The 20,055-nt window shown below is 37.9% G+C and overlaps 1 protein-coding gene across 2 annotated transcripts in view; it reads left to right on the top strand.

Moving 5' to 3' along the window:
* med1 (mediator complex subunit 1) overlaps positions 1-20,055 on the top strand; it is a 127,705-nt gene that overhangs the window by 30,177 nt on the left and 77,473 nt on the right. For both annotated transcript variants that reach the window (XM_067369639.1, XM_067369638.1), the window contains exon 4: positions 3,517-3,571. In XM_067369639.1, coding sequence (XP_067225740.1) covers positions 3,517-3,571 — 55 coding nt within the window. The remainder of the gene's footprint in view (positions 1-3,516; positions 3,572-20,055) is intronic.

Here is a 20,055-nt window from a genome sequence, read left to right as displayed (position 1 = left end):
AAAATTTGTCAGGCCGCCACAGACACGCCCTTTGACGAAAACTCAAGATCTTCACAATTTAGTGTTGCACAAACCATTTGATTACACAAACCAAATTTGAAGATGATCGGATTAAAACTGTAGGAGGAGTTCGTTAAAGTGAAAATGGCAAAAACTACACAAAAATCTGCTTTTTCGAACTCCTCCTAGGGCGTTACTCCGATTTTCACAAAAATTGATACAGATCATCCTCAGACCATGCTTGCAAAAAGTTATTAAAAGCTTTTCTATAGATCAATCCATTCTCGAAAACGGCACAAATGAATTTGACGAAAAGCTTGAAATCAGACTTGACGTTATATCTCCACAACGCTTTATTGTATTCTTACCAAACTTGGTACATGTCATCAGAAGCATGACCTGAGGCATCATGCAGAGTTTCGGTGTAGTGCCACCTACTGGTCTGAAAATATGAAAAATGGTAATTATGCTTATAACTTCTGATGGGTTTGTCCAAAAATCATAACTTTGGTCTGCTAGGATTCGGGGCATTATGCCGAGTCAAATGATATCCAATTTTACAATATCATCTATTTTGGCCATCTGCCATTTTGAATTTTGTGGTAAAATGCTGTATTTTATTAACAAATTTGCGTATCGTTTTGAAACTTGGTATGGGTCATCAGCACAATGACCTGAAGGAGCCTGAGAAGTTTCAGACCAGCGCCACCTAGTCCAGAATATGCTTATAACTTTTGAGTCTGACGCTCATGTCTGATGCTCATGGCTGTGTTGGCTGGCTTGTTGTGCTGCTTTTGCGTAGGCACCTATTCTATCTGTTGGCGTTTTTTTTTTTTTTTTCTTCTTCTTCTTCTTCCGCTCTTGAAGTCTATGACAACCCATAGAACCGCTTGCGGGAAAGTTGTGAAATTTGGCACACAGTTAGAGGACAGGCTGATCTGCGTCCATAGCAAATTTGGAGTCTCTAACTCAAACATAAGTACAACTTTGGACAGCTGGTGGCGCTAGAGGGATTATGTTAATAACTTTTGAACCGTAAGGGTTAGAAACAAAATTCTTTTCACCCTATGACACCCTATGATTTTCATGAGAATTTTTCTGCCCTTTTAAATTTTCTGAAAAACATACTTTTTTGAACTCCTCCTAGGCTGTTACTCCAATTTTCACGAAAATTGAACCAGATCATCTTCAGACCATGCCAACAAAAAGTTATGTAATTCAAGTCAATTCCTACAACCGTTTTCGAAAAACACGCAAACGAATTGTACGTAGTGCTTGCGAAAATAGAAGTAAGGCTGTATCTCCGCAACACTTTATCGTATTCAGACCAAACTTGGTAAATTTCATCACTGTTTCGCCGCAGCGCCACCTACTGGTGCGGAGATATGAAAAATGGCTATTTTTGCTCATAACTTCTGACAGGTTTGTCCGAAAAAAATAAAAATGACATATATAATAAAAAATAAATTTGGTCTCATTGGATGCAGGGCATCATGCAGAGTCAAATGATGTCCAATTTTCTCATATCGGACATTTTGGCCACCGGCCATTTTGAACTTTGTGCTAAAATGCTTTTACGAACGCTTTAGCGTATCTTAACGAAACTTGGTATGGGTCATCAGCACAATGCCCTGAAGGAGTCTGAGATGTTTTGGACTGGCGCCACCTTGTGGTCAAAAGTTATAACAAAAGTTACAAAAATGCTAATAACTTTTGACTGTATTAACCTATTTTAATGAAACTGGTCTCAGTAGATTCGGTCATGCCGAGAACTCAGATATCAATTTTGACTTCCTGTCCACCATATTGTTTTTCTTTAAAAATCTACTTTTTTGAACTCCTCCTAGACCGCTGCTCCGATTTTCACCAAAATCGAACCGCATCATCTTCAGACCATGATGACAAAAAAGTTACAGATTTCAAGTCGATAAATCAAACCGTTTTCATACACCAGAGCAACGAATTTGAGGCATGATGCAAAACCCACTCTTGAAGCTGTATCTCTGCAATGCTTTGACATATTTCCTAAAATGATCTTAATAAGTCTTTAATTGCTCACTGTTGCAGTTAGTCTGATGCTCCTAGCCGTGTTGGCTCACTACTTGTGCCGTTTTTGTGCTTGCACCGAAGGTGCGTAGGCACCTATTGTATCCGTTGGCGTTCTTTTTATTATTATTATTCTGCTGCTTCTTCCGCTCTGGAAGTCTATGGCAGCCCATAGAACCGTATGGTAAAAAGTTCTGACACAAAAAAAATCTGACACACAGTAAGAGGACAGTCTAAGGTATGTCCATAGCAAATTTGGAGTCTCTAACTCAATCCATCTAGCTCCACCAGCTGTCCAAAGTTGCACCTATGTTTATGTTAATAACTTTTGAACCATATGGGCTAGAGACAAAATTTTACCCTCTGATTCCTTGACTCAAGACAATTCTGTTGATCCTATTAACGTCATTTTCCGTCATTAAATTTTTTCCGCCATTTTGATTTTTCTGAAAAAAATACTTTTTCAAACTCCTCCTAGGGCGTTACTCCAATTTTCACAAAAATTGAAGCAGATCATCTTCAGACCATGCTTACAAAAAAGTTATCAAAAGCTTTTTGATAGACCCATCCGTTCTCGAAAACGGCACAAATGAATTCAATGAAAAGCTTGCAAAATCAGACGTGACGCTATATCTCCACAGCGCTTTATTGTTCTTACATGTCATTACAAACATGACCTGAGGCATCATGCAGCGTTTTGGCGCAGCGCCACCTACTGGTCCGGAGATACGAAAAATGGCCATTTTTGCTTATAACTTCTAATGGGTTGTCTAAAAATCATAAATTTGATATGAGGGTTTTTGCAAAAATGCTTATAACTTTTGAAAACATTGTCCAAATTGCTGTACTGCTTGTGCTTACAGTGCTTGCTGTGCTTGTTCTACTTGTTCAGTGCTTGGCCCCACATTGCTGCTTGGAACTGTATTTATTATGATTCTTCTTTCCAAATGGGATTCTATGGTAGTAATATGAACAAAATATGGGAAAATGGAACACTTTGGAAAATTTAAAAATTTGCACACATGTAGTGATGGCAATGAATAGTGATTTGACCAATTTTGGGGTCTCTAGGACCAACACTATAGCACCACCACCAGTTACAAATTGACTTTTCAAAAGGTTATAACTTTTAACATGTTACTTTAAGACTCCACCCATTACAGTAGTGGCCATTTTGTAAAGTACAGTATTCAGTTTATTTGCCAGTCCTCCATCAAATTATGCCCAGTCCTTACAAAAATTAGCTCAGGAAATCAGAAGCTGTACATAAATGACTGAAGAGGTGTTTTTTGTTTGTTGTTTTTTTTTTTTTTGAAAAGTTTGACAGAAAATCATGATCTTGGTGTCTAATTCTGTTGGGTTACTTTTTATGTCATTATAAAATATATTATGAATATTTTATATAATTTTTAATATCAAATGATGCCCTGAATCTCCTATTTCTCTTTCTTTTGCATCCCTCATCATCAGTATCTTCGTTGCCATCAATGACTGATCGTCTGGAGTCCATTGCTCGGCAGAACATGTGAGATAATACACTTTTTTTGCCCCCTATCTATTTGCATACACACATTTACTATGCCAAAAGTACTCAACCCCCTCATTTTTCCATGTCTGGTAGGAATGATCACGCTGTTGCTTATTGTCATGGAGACATTACATTATTTTTCACAAAATTGTAATTATCTGGAAGAAAGTCTTGCTGTTGTATATAATGAAAATGGTGAAAATTTGGTACTATACTGTACTGTTTACAAAATATATATATTTATCTTTTTTTTAAAAAAATTGAAACTGTTGTTTTCTTTATGGCTAAATAATTCTGTTTTGATTAAGACAAACTTCCAAGTGTCTTCTTTTAAATGAGACACAGTTATGCTTCAAATCCAATGCCTGAAAATGTGAAATTGGCCTTGGTGTAGTCTAGAAACCCAATACCGTTAAAGCCACATATCTGAAAATTATTTCTTTTTATTAAATATATTTTAAACCATGCCATGTTATTTTATTGAGAGACTAAAATGCTGTTCAAAATGTGACTTTTCTCAGCTTTTTGTTTAAAATATTTTTGTAATGAAACTTACCCACATTCAAGTGGATATAAAAAAAATAAAAATAAGAAATGATGAAGTTACATTTTTTTTAAGCAGAGGCTTTGTTCTTTTTGATATGTTGACTGTTTATATATTCATACAACAAAATAGTCTTGGGACCTAAATAAATGTTTGCTATTACTAGGCACATGTCCAACTGTTTGTGCGGAGTGTGCTTACTGCATGGCTTGGAGGTGCCGGTGCAATCACTTAAATTTTTTCTTATTATTATTATTTTTTTTTTTATGTAAACATTTTTGACAGATTACTGAGGCTGATGTTGCTTGTAACTGTAATTCCCACCATTGTCCAGTTGGTGTTGAGTGCGCTCCAGTTTGGCAGCAGAGAGCGAGTTCAGTCTCCAGAATAAAATGAAAACGATGCGTTTGATCCTGGTTTGATTACATGCACCCAGTTTGTCCATTTTATTATATATTATAATACTTATAATTACATAAGTTTCTAACCCAGTTCGTTTTGTTTTTAATAGTTCGTTTTGTTATTTTTCTTGCTGCTGGCTATAAGTTTATGGTCAATGAATAGCACTTTGCAACACTCATTGAACTGACGTGATAAAGATTTCGGTAAGCTAGTGAACCTTTCAACATATTTTTCATTAATTATTTCTTTCTGTAAAGTAGTAAAGAGGAAAGGATGATCGAGTTCACTGACGATCCTCGACAAGTGTTCAAGATGAAAACTGAAAAGTGACGCAGTGACACAAAAGAAAGTTAACTAACTTTTCATAGTATAAATAAATGCATGGCCTAGCCCTGTTTGCTTATCCTATAAGTTTGTGAATAAAAATAAAAATAAGACATTTGATAGCTTCTGATTTTGTCCATATCATTAAAATATATAAATTAAAATGACAGGTAATTGATTGACAGAATTTTTACGATCCTGTCCATCAAAAGTCTAATGCAACCTCATATTATGTGTATATATTTTTTATATATATATATATATATATATATATATATATATATATTAAAATATACAGGGATGAACTGGGACTAAAAAACGGCCCTGGACTTTCACTAGGCCCAGCCCAAAGCAATTGGCGCGCGGAAACTCGACAACAACTACAATAACGCCTGGCATGAGTGTCACAAGACTTTAATTGTGGCTCATGATACTATACCATACAAATTATAGCAATAGCACTGATGTTGACTAGATGTTGTGTTAAAAGCATATTATTCTAGATTAACTTGAATACTCATATAGAAATAGAGGTCTCAACACACTGCAGTCCCTCTGGCTGAACCAATACAAAACAGGTATCTGAAACACAACACATAGTACTGTGTGAGTTATATGATAAATCACAAAGTAAAGAGGTTTTAATATACAGTTTAACTTGAATGCTCACATAGAAATGGAGGTTGAATGCTCACCTAAAAAAAAAACAATCCAGCAATGGCATTTTACTCAATGTTGGGAGATAAGGATTTTCTTCAACAGGTCGCTTTTTTCTGCAACTCTGTCTATGACCAAGTCATTATCAAGGAACATGAGGATGTCTTTCCCTGTGGTCATAAGCATGAATGCTTCCAGGTGTTCTTGTGACTGTGTTCTTCTTATTCGACTTTTGATGTGTTTGAGAACACAGAAACTTCTCTCACAGGCTACCTGTGTCACAGGCAGAGTAAGGAGGTACCTGTATCCAGTGCCCAAGGAAGTCGACCGGAAGTTGAAGTCGGCCGCGTGCTGCCATCTTGTAGCAGAACTTCACTTGCGTTAGCATCCCCATTGACTCCCATTCATTTTGGCGTCACTTTGACAGTGAATAACTTTACATCTGAGGCGTTTAAAGACTCCATTTGTCCATTATTTATTTCCAAAGATACACGACAATGTATAAAGGGCTCCATTACCTTCAATGTTACATTATGGCCCCGTAGAAACAGTTTTTGTAAAAATAAGCTAACGATTGCGTCATAACCACTCGACTCTCTGTCGCACAGTACAGAAATTACCTTACAGACAGGAGGAGAAGCTCGCAGACAATCGGGGAGATTATCTTAATATGGCGTACTGGCGTTACATTTTAAAATACTATACAAAATAACTAATCAGAATACTTACTCCTGCTCACTCACGCCAAAGAACTCCCCGCTCAAGCTCGCCGTCTCTGCAAGATTAACGATGGCAGTTTGCACGCACAGCTACTAGAAGATTTACATCTGTCAGACAGGTTGCGGACGTCATCAAGCTTTGTGTGAGTCTGCGCGTCAGAAACGGAAGTGCTAAAAATCGCTAAAAATGGGCTTCACTTGACTCAATTGAGTTCCAATGGGGTCGCTGTGTCCATTTCTTTTACTGTCTATGCCTGTATCCCCAGCCAAGGATATGATATTCTCAGCCCCACCCTTTTCTTTCCGTTTTTTTACCCGTGGCCGCGTTATGCAAATTGTTTGTTTTTGTTTCTATGCTTCTTCTATCTAACATCTTTGCTGTTGGTTTCTTCCTACTCTTCCACTTCTTCTTCTCCTTACTTGGCGGCCACAGCCAGTGCAGCTGGCATCCAACTTAAAGGTGCATTGCTGACACCTACAGTACTGGAGTGTGAAACAGATTAGTGGGGGAAAAAAACAGGTGATGGCTGCGTGTGTGGCGGGTGGTGGGCCGGCCCGCCGGCTGTCCTGGAGTACCGGCCGTTCTGTGATTCTCCAGATCACACAGATGGCCAGTCCGCCTCTGTGTGTGTGTGTGTATATGTGTATATATAATATATAATTATATATTAATATATAATATATAATTTTACACCGGACCGCTTCACAAACGAGGATCAATTCAATGCTGGATTTGCACAAAGATTAACATGATGACACATGGTAGTCGATGAGGTGAATCAACTCCACAGCAACTACATAAGTTTATCTACCGATCATTCAGAAATGTCCTGAAACTTAACTGCTTCCTAAATCTCTTGATCAATCGACGTTGTGGCTGTGTGAGATTCTCCAGGTTTGTTGTTGTTGAGCAACTGAAGCGCGAGTTGTTAAAGCTCCGCCCTCTTTGGGAAAGGGGGCCTGAAACGGCTCATTTGCATTTAAAGGGACGCATGTTTTTGCTCACACCCAAATATGGGCATATTTGACAAGCTATAATAAATGATTTGTGGGGTATTTTGAGATGAAACTTCACAGATATTCTGGGGACGCCAGAGACTTATATTACATCTTATAAAAGGGGCATTATAGGTCCCCTTTAATAGAGAATATATGTTTTTGATTTGGATTAGTTCTGATTATGTAATTCATATGAAAGGTGCATTTCTCTCTAAAGGCGTGTCCACTATACTGCGGAGATGGCATTGTCAACTTTGCAGCCAACACTGACTCCGAAAACACTATTATATTACTAAACAATTAAAATGTATCCTTGCTATTTTTTCCGACACATTCAGAAACATTACTTTTGCTGGTGCTTTGCGGCAAGCTAAATGCATGCACTATATATTCCACTCCCACCCCAGAAAGTATGCTATATATCGAAGTAATTCAATTAATTATTTTTTGGCCGCCCACTCCCACCCACAGCAAATGTAATTCCACCCGCCTGCTCGCCGGTCCCACTGGATTCCAATCCCAATGCAGCCCTTTAGTCCAATAGTCTAACAATATTCAGCCAATAGTCTACTAAAGAAATTGAATTTTTTTTACATCAAATGTATAAAAAAAAAAAAAAAAAAAAAAAAAAATGCATAGTCTTCACTTTTTGAATTAAATGTACATTGATTTTTAAAGCTACTAAAGCTATTCAGTGAAGTGCAGGGAGTGATTTTCTTGTCCTTTGCAGCAAATTTATTAGGCTGCTGTACTTTTAGAGCATAGTATAACTAGGCAAATTGGGATGCAACAAAGGAATTCTGATCAATACATTTCTCATGTATTTTGTATTTTGTTCATTACAATTTGTATCTTGTTTCACGTTATATTGAATTTATGTTAGCTAACTCTAGCTTTAGCTAGAGTGCACTAGCTTCTTTTGGACTTTTTAAATGATAGATGGACTCTTTAAATGTTACAATTTATTATTGAAGTTGTCTGATTTAAACCTTTAAGCCTGAAGTGTGCCGTCGCCGGTAATAATCAATAATCAAAATTTTAATTTCAATTTCTTTAGTAGTTTATGGGCTGAATATTATACTGTTAAGGGGGTCGCGCACCAGACGCGAAGCTCAGTGCCGCGCACTATCGGACAACTCACAGGTATCGCACACCGGCTACGCACATTATATACGTGCAAGCTCAATTTTGAATCGACTTCTGATAGAAGAGCTGCACAATGTGAGTGTTTTACATCAACAGGGAAACGTTACATATGCCTATGCTTTAATATTTCACACTGAGGTTAGTGTACATGGAAAAATGGCACAACATAGCAAAATGAAAGAAAAGGCTAAGCTTATTATAGCTTTTATTCAAGCTGTGAAACTAAGAATGTAAAACTGTCATTGAAAACAATGCATTCTAATTTTTAAGACGTGGCGTGGCACGGCGCTGAGGAAAGGATGATCGAGTTTTTAATTTTTTTTGTTTTTTTGCTTCAGAATGATGTAAAATTATTCTGCCTACTCCTTCATAGAAAACAATAGAGAGATTTTAAATTTTCTAAGACATTTTTTGTCAAGAAACAGTATGCGTGGAGGCGTGAATTCTCATTAATAATGGGTCATTTACACCTGAGAAGACAAAAGAATCGCATAATGAGTTGTAATGACCGGCATAAATAATGAGCTCTTTCAGACAGGTAGGCTGTGAAAAAACCCTCTGTGATCATGTCTCAAGCCCATCATGGTGTATATCAAACATACAGAAAAAAACAGCAATACTGTGAAATAATATTACAATTTAAAATAATGGTTTTCTATTATATACTTTAAAATATAATGTATTTCTTTGATGCAAAGTGTCTGAACAGTTATGTTACCTCGGTGGCATTTCATATAGGCTTTAAGCTTAAAAGCATGCACATTTGGAGAAATATTGATGGATTCTCGTGTGTATGTCAATTTTCTATAGAGAGGAGTAATATTTATTCAATATTTATTGTCATCACTATGAGCGCTGGATACTGTTTTCAATTCATACTTGCAGCCGGAGGGCGCTCTGCATTTTTTTGTCCACAAATTCATCTAAAGAAGAATAGGAACTAGGACCTAACAGCATGTCTTATAGAGGACGCTAACCATGGCTTTAACATCCAGATAAACACTTTTCAAGACAATAAATACACGATTGAGACGATGCATACAAGTATTGCCACAGAATTTGCCTCAGAATAGCGCTGGCTCCGTGGGCGTGGCCGCATTAGCGGATAATGAGCTGAATCACGGAGGTCTGACATGTCTCTTTTCATACAGATTACATAAACACAGAATATTTGTTTTCGATTTGACTTACACGATTTAAAACCTGACATTTCAACGTTTCTTTAGACATAAGTCTAATTTTTTGTCATTAGTATTCACTAAGTCAGGGGTGCTTAACCTTTTTGATGTCGGGGGCCCAAATTTTACAGTACAAAGTGGCCCAGGGCTCATTCAAATATTAGCACTGTATTGGTTTATTGATCTCACCCTTGGTTTGATGTGTATTCAATAACTAAATGAAATCCACTTGCAGTTTAACAGTTTATTATTCATGTGTATGTAAACCTGCACATACAACAAGATGCCACAACAATTCATGGAACAAATCAATCTGCATCAAGAACAAATTTAAAGGCTCAAGTCAGGCATATTAACACAAAAATCAGTTAGATTTGACAAATTTTACTTGCAAAAAATAGAAAATGTATATAAATAAAAATAAATAAAATAAAAACAATAATGTTGCTAAAATAAATAAATTCAAAATAATATTTTTCAATTTTAAATAAGTTGTAAATAAAATTGAAAAATTGCAAAAAATAGAATGTGAAAAAATATAGCTTTATAATTGCAAAATAATTTTGATTGTTTCAGCAGTCTACATTTTTGCATGGCAGAACCTGAAGTTGTTCTTCATATCTGTTATAAATGAACAATAACAGTCACAACAGTCCAATTTGAACAAGCTACAGATCCCTGGCCACATTAACACAGTAATTTTTTACTTACAGGTGTGACTCTCGAAATGTCTCGTTCACACAGCAACTTTCAGTAGCGTTTGGAACACTGTCTGTATGAACGTGCAGCGAGTGTCAAGCCTGTATTCTCTTACTAGTGACCATGGCGACAGTGATCAACGTAATATTAAAGATGGCGACGTCCATAAAACTGAAAAGTATTATCACATTTCACATGACAAGAGAGTAACTGAACCGCAAGTTCATCCATCAAAACTTCATTAACCAGCAGCATCATGTAAGCGCTACCCGGGGTGCGCGAGCTCTCAAGTGTCCAAGACCGCAAGTGTGGGTATTTGGACAAGGCAATTGAAGGTGGCACAGATGCGACTACGCGCATGATGCGGCCGAGCGCGGAAAGTGAAGTATACCCGGAGCTTTAGGCTTCTGTTTCTTTGAGACCGGCACGCATCTAAATGCACACACGCATCCGATTTTCACAAATCCCTACTTAATGAAGACAGGATTGTATTTGCGGCAAAATCTTGACTTTTGGGGCGGGTTGGCGCAACTTTGGTCTCCCCTTTTCCGCTTTAAATATTTCTCCATAACTTTTGCTACAGGATACGTTTGACTGAGTGTCTTCTTCTGCTTATTAGCGCTTGTTAAACAACTACCTGAGGCATTACTGCCACTAGTGGTGGGATGGTGTATTGTAACTGTCTCATGGATAACAGTGGTAATTCTGGTGTCTTCAGTTGATAACTTGTCTGGTCCCACTGCCCTCGCAGCCCACAGGTAAAAAATTGAACGTTTTTTTGCGGCCCTCCTGGTGGCGCCCGTGGCCCAAGCGTGGTGGGTGCACTAAGTTACAGTTCATTTTCTGAGAACTAGTGTTGTCACGGTACCAAAATTCTAGTAGTCGGTACCGATACCATGAAAATTTTACGGTTCTCGGTACCAATTTCGGTACCACAGCAAAATCTGTTGGAACTATTTTACTATTTTATATAGCCTATTTTAAAAGCATTAAATAAGATTTGGAGTGTTTGTGTATGTTTTTGTGTGTGTATATATAGGAAACCTCAATGATATAAATTTTGAAATATAAAAATTAAATAAATAAATGCTCAAACATCCATTTCGTACTGTTGAAAAAATGAGCACATGCTGGTAATGTAGGTTTTGAAGCTCGTATGCTGGTTTGAGCTGGTTTATGCTGGTCAAGTGCTGGTCCATGCTGATCCTAAGCTGGTCCTGGACCAGCATAAACCAGCTCAAACCACCATACCAGCTTCAAAACCTACCCTACCAGCATATGCTCGTTTTTCAACAGGGGTAAAAGACGTGCGTGTTTATTTTTAGCTATTCTGTCAGTGAAACAACACACTAGCCTGTAAAACTATGAAATAAATATCGGTAAATAATGGTAACCTAAATAATAAGAAAGTTAAATAGAAAAAAAACATTAGTTTTTTATTTCCACACAAAGATGCGTCATATAGCCAAAGTCCCCTTATTCTATAGTCTTTGATATAGCCTACTGCTCTGCGCTTTGAGAGGGATGTGGGACACGAGCAGGAAAGAGACCATTTCTCTTTAATAATATCTTCGTTATCTCCTGATGACACTTGTTGTAAAAGGTCTGAAGAGCGAGTTTTATCCTCCGCAGGGGCAAGACATTCAGGCTATGTTTGATTTAGCGCTGCCAGAGAAAGCGAAAGTAAAAATCTCCAGCGTGTGTGAAACCCGCTATATACAAATAAACTTGACGCGCCTTATAAAGTCTAATAACAAGCACAAACTGTGTTAAATAGAAATTGACCTGCAAGCAAAAAGGCTTCTGTCCTTTGGTGTTTTTCAACTTTACCACAGTAAAGAATGCGAATAGCCTATAATAGAAATGCGAACGAGAGAAAGAAACATTTATAATCCCCTGCATGAGTGAAGATTTGGGAAAATAAACAGAGATTCCATGTCTAATGGAATAACTAGCCTAATGGAATATTGTTAAATTCTCTGCTAATCAGGTGACCACGATTTGCAAAACAAAATACAAAGCTTAAATGTATGGACTCACGTAGCTCTCTCATTTGGCATGAACCAAAAACGTTTCCATGGCTGCGAAGTTGCATTTAATTGCTAACCTATTATTTCTTCTGTAAACAAAGCTTTGTGCTTCACTCACGTAAATACTGGCTTCATTCACGTAAATACTGGCACAGCCCTATCAGTGGGTACCGAATATAACCGGATTCTCAGTGCTACTGGTACTACAGAAATGCGGATATCGTCACATTTTCAAAATTTCAGTACCGACTTGGTACCGAAGTACCGGTACTTTTGACAACACTACTGAGAACTATTAGATTGGACTTCGTTCAGAGGGAAACGAGAGATCATGCATTATGTTAGTTTTCTTTATTTTACAAAAAGCACAACATTTTGTTTTTACTCTGAGTGTTCACAAATAAAACACATTCTATAGTTTCAATTGATATATTACTTATGTCTCTGACAAAAAATGACGGAGTATTTGCTGCAATGTGAAAAAAATCCTGAAAAACGCGCCGACGCGTTACCCGACTCCAGAGAGTTAAGAAAACCTTTAGAAACCTTACCCCCAAAATCGATCTTCTTAGAGCCTGGGTTTCTCTTTACAAACCTCATATTGTCACCATCTCTGAAACATGGTTACATGATCAAATAAGTGACAATGAAATTAATATTGAAAATTTTGTTTTATTTAGAGCTGACAGACTCTCCAGAGGAGGTGGTGTTGCTATATATGTTGCTGCTTATTTAAATTCTGTGTGTGTAACTCCAATACCACCAGTCAATTTTGAATGTTTATTCATTCGCATCATTCTACATGACAATAAACACTGTTGGAAATCTCAGAAGCATAGACCAGGAGACTTTGGGATCTCTTGAAGCAGAAGTTACTCTTTATTGAGAAACACGCTGTGCGTCGCTGTGGTCATCCAAAGTCTAACTAAGGCAGTTCATATTCATAACTAAGGTAGTTCATATACATTCAAGGGGGAGGGATACATAGAGTAGAGGTGTGGACAATCTAAACAAAGGATGCAAATGCAGTAAGGAATCAGATCATTCCCTACATTTCCCAGCCATGATCTAATCAGCATATTTGTGTCATTCAAATGCATAGGTGCTAATCCAATCAGTCTGACAGTATCGCCCATACCTTTACATTATCATAGAGACAAAGACACTGCTGTATCTTAAGCTTGTCTTGCCAAATGGTTGGGATGTAAGATCCGCAGATCTTAAACAGATTCTTAAATTTGTAATCCCACAGTTCCCCCTTTGAAAGTTCTAGTAACTCTCACATAATACAAATTTAAACCTTCTTAAATCCCTTCTATAACATATGTTTGTTAACATAAGTTCCATCTTCCAGTCATGCAACATGTAACAGTTACAGGCACATACATCTTATTCTGTGTCGTCATTTACATAAGTGTTGTTCTTTAACTTGAGTATACTATTGACACGCATATACAACACAGGGTGGTAACATGTTGTATAAACTACATGATGACACAGAAAACCATGTAGCATAAGGGTGGAAGCCCTAAAAGTCCATGGCGCCTGAATATCTGTGGAGTCTGTTCTCGGTAGAGTCCATTTCCATGTTTGTCCCAAGATGATTCTTTGTCGTTGTGCAACTCCGAGTTGCTTAGATGACTCTGTCATCATGAAGGTTGTTCATGGTTATCTGAGGTGATGCTTTACACCAAGTGTTGCTTGAGACGTCATGGCATATACACATACCTGCACACAAGAAAACAAAGAAAAAGCAGACCAGCAGTATTCATGCATAGACTTTAGTACGTTACACCTCTGATGATCCTATAGTTTTTCTGTCTAACTCTGATCATCATAAACTTCTAGTGATCGTATAGTGGTTTTGTTCTTCTTTTTCTTAACCTAGCCTTAATCAATTTGACACCTATAGACCAGTAAGGTGGGGATAAACTGAGAGAGGGGGAAACCTATGAGGAAGTCTTCACCACAGGGTTTAGCCCCCGATGCCTTATGCACTTCGGTTCTTCCCTGGGCTCCTCACTGGTCTGTGTGTCCTATTCTCTCCCTGTAGTCAATTTGCAAACTTTACTGTGCTACATCTCTATCTTCCATTGAAACATCAGTCATAGCAGACATCATAACCCATTGAGGATGGACAAGTGAATGGAGTGTGCTGTAGCATAACATTTAAGGCTGTGAGTGTACTTAACCTGTGTCCCCAAATGGTGGAAGTGATAGTCAACTTTCTTTTGTTCAGAATGAGTCTTTAAGCTTTCTTGTAAATGACTGGGGAAATTAAGCAATCACAGCCCAAATGGTTAGCATGTCAGCAAGCTGCTGCTCCAAGAGTTTGGAGAAGAGGGGAGGGGCAGTTTCAATGTAGCAAGTAGACTGAGTAGGAGCTGAGTAAAGCTGTTAATTTCTTTTAATGTCTTTTTGTTTTTCCTACACTCTTTCATCCAATGTCCAGGTTTACCACAGTAATGACATCTGCCTTCTCTCTTAGGACATTTACGATTCTGTCGATTCTCTGTGTTGACCTTAAAGGATGCTGCTGCAATCTTTACTCTTGTCTTGACATCTGAGTCTCTTTCCCAAATAGCTAACCTATCCAAGTTGTTTTGCAGGGTTCCATTGGACCATGTAAGGTCTAAGAAAGGCAATGCATTTCTGTATTCTGATGAAAGCCCATCAAACCACATGCGGACCAGTGGTCCATTATCCTCTAACACCTTCTCTGGAGTGTCAACTATTCCACTGTATGCTGCCGCTGACTGACAATCTTTCAGTGTACTCACTTACAGTTTCATCCTTCTGTACACAACTAGTGATCTTTGACCAGTCTACCTTTGGTCCAACAAGGTTCTGTAACACTCCCAGAACTCCTTCTCTCAATTCGCCTTTGCTGGAATGCTGAAACTCAGAATTATTTACAGCACTTTCAAAATCATTGAATTCTGACTCTTTCAGGATTTGTGACATTAGCTGTGTGACTTCAGCTAGGGACATATCATAGCGCTTCATTTTTCTGGACAACTCTGTCCTAAACTCAGAAAAATTTCTATGCACTGATGGCAAATTCTCAGCAATTCTTGCTTTGTCTTTGTCTTCAGGACCTATAGCGGTACTGACTGCTTGTAACTGCAGTATGGGGGTTACAGATGGAACTGTGTCAACCCCTTTTGCCCTACTCTGAGCCTTTTGTCTCACTCCACACACTTCAACTGCTTTTACATCTTTATCCATGAATCCAGTATTGCTATTGCCCTCTAGTCTACAGAAAGACTGTAAGTCAGGATAGCTTTCATCTGACTGTTGGTCTTTTGAGTCACATTTGGTTGAGGCTTTGTTAAGGCCCAACTTCTGAGTGAGACGAGACACTCTAGTGTGCAAATGTTTGTTCTGCTCTTCTAACTTAGCAATATGTTGGATTTGTTCTTGTGCAATGGATAGAGTAAATTCTTTGTGGCAGCAGATAATGCCCTTCATATTTTTCTTCCGAATACAAGCACCAAGTACCTTTTTGCATTCTTCAATGGACCAAACTTTTTCTGGATGTATCCCAAATTTCTTTGTCAAATCCAATCTGACTGACTCAGTCACTATTGACTCCATGTGCTTTCCTAACACTGATTTGAACTCACTATCTGTCCATAAAGGAGTAGCTAGTCCACCTTTCTCAGTTGTTGGAATAAGTCTAGTGTTCTTTCTCAACATTGTGTAATGTCTTTCTGGTACAACAATACACTTCAACACTTCCCTGACAGAGCAGGGGGTAAACTTGTTAATACACATCGTAATGTATTCAACCTTCTCTGGTGAGCAGAGTAGAACCAACTTGCTAACACACTGTAACAACTGTAACCTTCCCTGAATTAACAGAGGATGAACCTTCTTCTCTAGCAAAGTAGAGGATGGCTATTCTGTTAACACACCACCTTCCCTGATAAAACGGAGGACAACACAAATTATTAGCACTTTACACTAATTCTTCCTTGCCTGAACAGAGGATACCTAATTATTAGCATGTGATGCTAAACTTCCCTGCCTAAACAGAAGATAAACTTCATCTCTAAAAGAACATTTTTAGAGGATAACTTAGTTAACCAAACCCTACAGCTGTCTGTTATCCTCTGCGCCGTCAGAGAAGAGTTAACACATTTGTACTGGTCTTAATGGTTCTTTTGGATAGATATCACTCACCAATCCTTGGGTGCACAGGAAAATTCAGCCTGGATCTTCTTTTGGATCAGATCTTTGTTGTGCTTGAAGTTTCAATCTGGATTGAGGTGAGAAGCTCTATCCAGGTCACTGCACAAAAACTGTTGGAAATCTCAGAAGCATAGACCAGGAGACTTTGGGATCTCTTGAAGCAGAAGTTACTCTTTATTGAGAAACACGCTGTGCGTCGCTGTGGTCATCCAAAGTCTAACTAAGGCAGTTCATATTCATAACTAAGGTAGTTCATATACATTCAAGGGGGAGGGATACATAGAGTAGAGGTGTGGACAATCTAAGCAAAGGATGCAAATGCAGTAAGGAATCAGATCATTCCCAACATTTCCCAGCCATGATCTAATCAGCATAAATGTGTCATTCTGCATAGGTGCTAATCCAATCAGTCTGACAGTATCGCCCATACCTTTACATTATCATAGAGACAAAGACACTGCTGTATCTTAAGCTTGTCCTGCCAAATGGTCAGGATGTAAGATCCGCAGATCTTAAACAGATTCTTAAATTTGTAATCCCACAACACTTAACTATAGGTAACTTCTATAGACCACCATCTGCTCCTGCCAATTCTACAAAATGTATTTTGTCAACTGTTACCTCTCTTGGAACGCACAGTGAAATTATTTTGGGCGATTTCAACTGTAATAGGTTGTTTGCAATCATGTGGTTCTGGTGACGCGCGAAATTCCGGTGGAGGGCAAGCATTGAAAATTCGAATGGAAGAGATGGGGAAAAGTCCTTTCTTTGCTAGTTTAGAAAGGTATAAACAGAAAATCACAACATATGTTGGACGCGATCCTTATGTTATGAAGAGGAGCGACTTTTCCGCTGAATTAAAAGACTTTCCTGCCATCGAGGAGGCAGATAAAGAGAATGTGAAGCTGCCATCACGCCGTGTTCAGTTCTAGTCTGGTTTTGTTTATATCGCGCTGCCTTTCTACTAGTGAAGTTAGAGCAGTATTTTGATTTTCTGTCGTGATTGTGAAAAATGTCGCCATTGTAGGTCATTTATGCTGAATCGAGAATCGTAATAGGAACTCACGATATCGTTCGTGGAAAAAAAAATGGACGGTAATACAATTTTCGCCTTGGTTGAGAAGGTGAGGGAAGACGACAAGCAAATGTAGTAATGTCACTAAATAAACCCACTGCCTTTCACTCAAAATAATCACATACTTTGCTGAGTATATATATATACTCAGTATATATATAGTATATATATATAATAACTTGCACACAGCCACTTCAAAACTGTTCACGAGCTTCTATGGGTTTGATTTTTGGTTGTCATTTGTTGAAATAAATACAAAAATAACCCTGACCCTCCGATTCTCCTCCGTGGTCATATGGGAAAGTGAATATTTACAAAGACAACATTAAAACTAGTTACATTTACACGCTTCCAACAAATAAATGGATCGACTTCTGTCAGCTTGTTGAGCACATTTATTTTATTTGGGCATTTTCTACCATAAGATGGCTGAAGCAGCAGCTCTTGACACTGTTCTCATGGTAACCAGATTAACATTGTGAACAGAATACTACAAAACTGACGTAAAAATACCAAATTATAATTAAAAAGGATAAAATATCTTATCCTCCCTGCAAACGATAGCATGAAGAATGTGAATATTTAACCAAGTCAAAAGGGTAAGCAGGTATCCATATTCATTTAAGTATCAGCAGAGGCAAAGCGCTATAAAAGGCGACAACTTTTAAAGTTAAAAAACTAAATAAGTTATAAAAAACGGTATGTTATGTAAAGTTAAGTTATGTAAATGATATAAACCTTCTGGGTTCTCGATTTTATCGATTTAAGCAACCATAAATGACGTAAAACATGCAAATTTTGAGTTTTTGATAGGATTCCTATATAGAAACATCACTCCCTGCCCTCCACTCATTCGCGCTGCTGCTGTGACGTCATGTGCAAACAACCTATTGGCTGGACTGTTCCTCCTCTAAAGAAAAATCTTTGTTTAGTAGTATTAATATCACTCAGTTAGTTAGTCAAAATGTATCTTTTTTGTTGGACTGGATCTTGGTCAGTAACCCTGAAAGAATTTAGTCTGGTGTGATGTCTGACTACTTAAGTGACCAATCAGCCAGGCACGTGCACACATAGACAAAAAAGGGGCTTGAGCCCCTGCCCTTTTTCTTCCTCGAGAGAAAGTGCCCTTTTTTCTGGGGTTTTTTTTTTTTTTTTTTTTTTTTTTTTTTTTAATAAATAAATAAATGGATATATATTCCTGTTTGCGCAACTTCCCTGTCAAACAAATATATTTACTGAATTAAAAAAAAATACTATATCAGGTCGGCTTTGTCAAGTCGAGTTCAGATGACCTCACTCCGCGACGCGCCATTCATGCCCGCGCGCGCGCCACGCCCCACCTCACGTCGAGTTTGCTGCTGGCTGAAAACTTGTGACAACTATTCCCGCGAAAATGCAACTGCTGTCTGGCGATAAGAAGCGAAAAAGAAAAAAGCCCTAGATGGATGCATCTCGTGCATTTCTTTCAGGTAGGCTAGCCTATGTTCACAAGTTTTGGCTATTTAAGGTTTATACATTTAACGCTGCATTAATAGTTGTTACCACAATCAACACATCTGCCTGATTTGATACTAATGAAATTTATGTCATATTATAATTTCAATTATTTTATTGTGCTATGCATTGCGTTTTGAACCATGGTAAAGATTTCGGTTGGGCTGTCGATACCAGAAGAGGAGCATTCCATGGACGCACATCCATGAACCACATTATTAGACAGTTTTCTAAGGATGCATGGTTTATTAAAACTATTTAAAAATCATAATACAGCATCAGCTACATAATGCTACCCACTGAGCAAATTACGTCCAGAAGACGTCTTTTTGAGGTCTTGTCTCAGGTTGAAAAGACGTCCACTGAGGGGCCAGAATGAAAGTTTTTATGACGTCTTTTTTTGACGTCTTCTGGACATCCGATATAGACGAACACGCAGAATCACCAAAGGAGAAAAATCACAATTTTTAAGCCACCATCGTGGAGATGAGTGTTTGTTTTAGTTGTGCTCTTGACCCTTGCCTTATTAATATTAGAGTTTGTTTGGGCTGTTAACTGAGTCATAACAGCCAGACAAGTAAAGAGAACTGATCAGGTGTTGATTATATTCTCACATAACCATTATTTGACCTGAATCACTGAACTCATGAAGAGCCCAATCTCTGAGTTAGATTTACATTATTGATTACAGGAAAACTGTGAATCTACAGCACAAGATCAGCTTTTACAATATGATTCAAATGATTTCAGAAAAGGTGTGTTGAACAAAAAAAAAGTATTCATTTTAGGCACACACAGACATCAAGAATCAGCCCGTGAATCTCAACAGTGGTGACCATCAAAAAGCATGTTGCAGTGCATTCTGGGAGCCACCAATCAAAATTCATCCATGGCTCCCATCATGCATTGCTGCATGAATAAATTATGAGCTTAATTGTCTTAGTAATTTCCTTTATTCTCATATTTTATTTTGTTCTGTTTATGCGACTTTTTAGTAGCTTGTTTTCTAATGTTCAGAGT

This window comes from Chanodichthys erythropterus, chromosome 19 (genome assembly GCF_024489055.1).
Source record: "Chanodichthys erythropterus isolate Z2021 chromosome 19, ASM2448905v1, whole genome shotgun sequence".
NCBI lineage: Eukaryota > Metazoa > Chordata > Actinopteri > Cypriniformes > Xenocyprididae > Chanodichthys > Chanodichthys erythropterus.
Note: the sequence above shows the minus strand (reverse complement) of the source record. Positions and strands in the feature narration are given on the sequence as shown.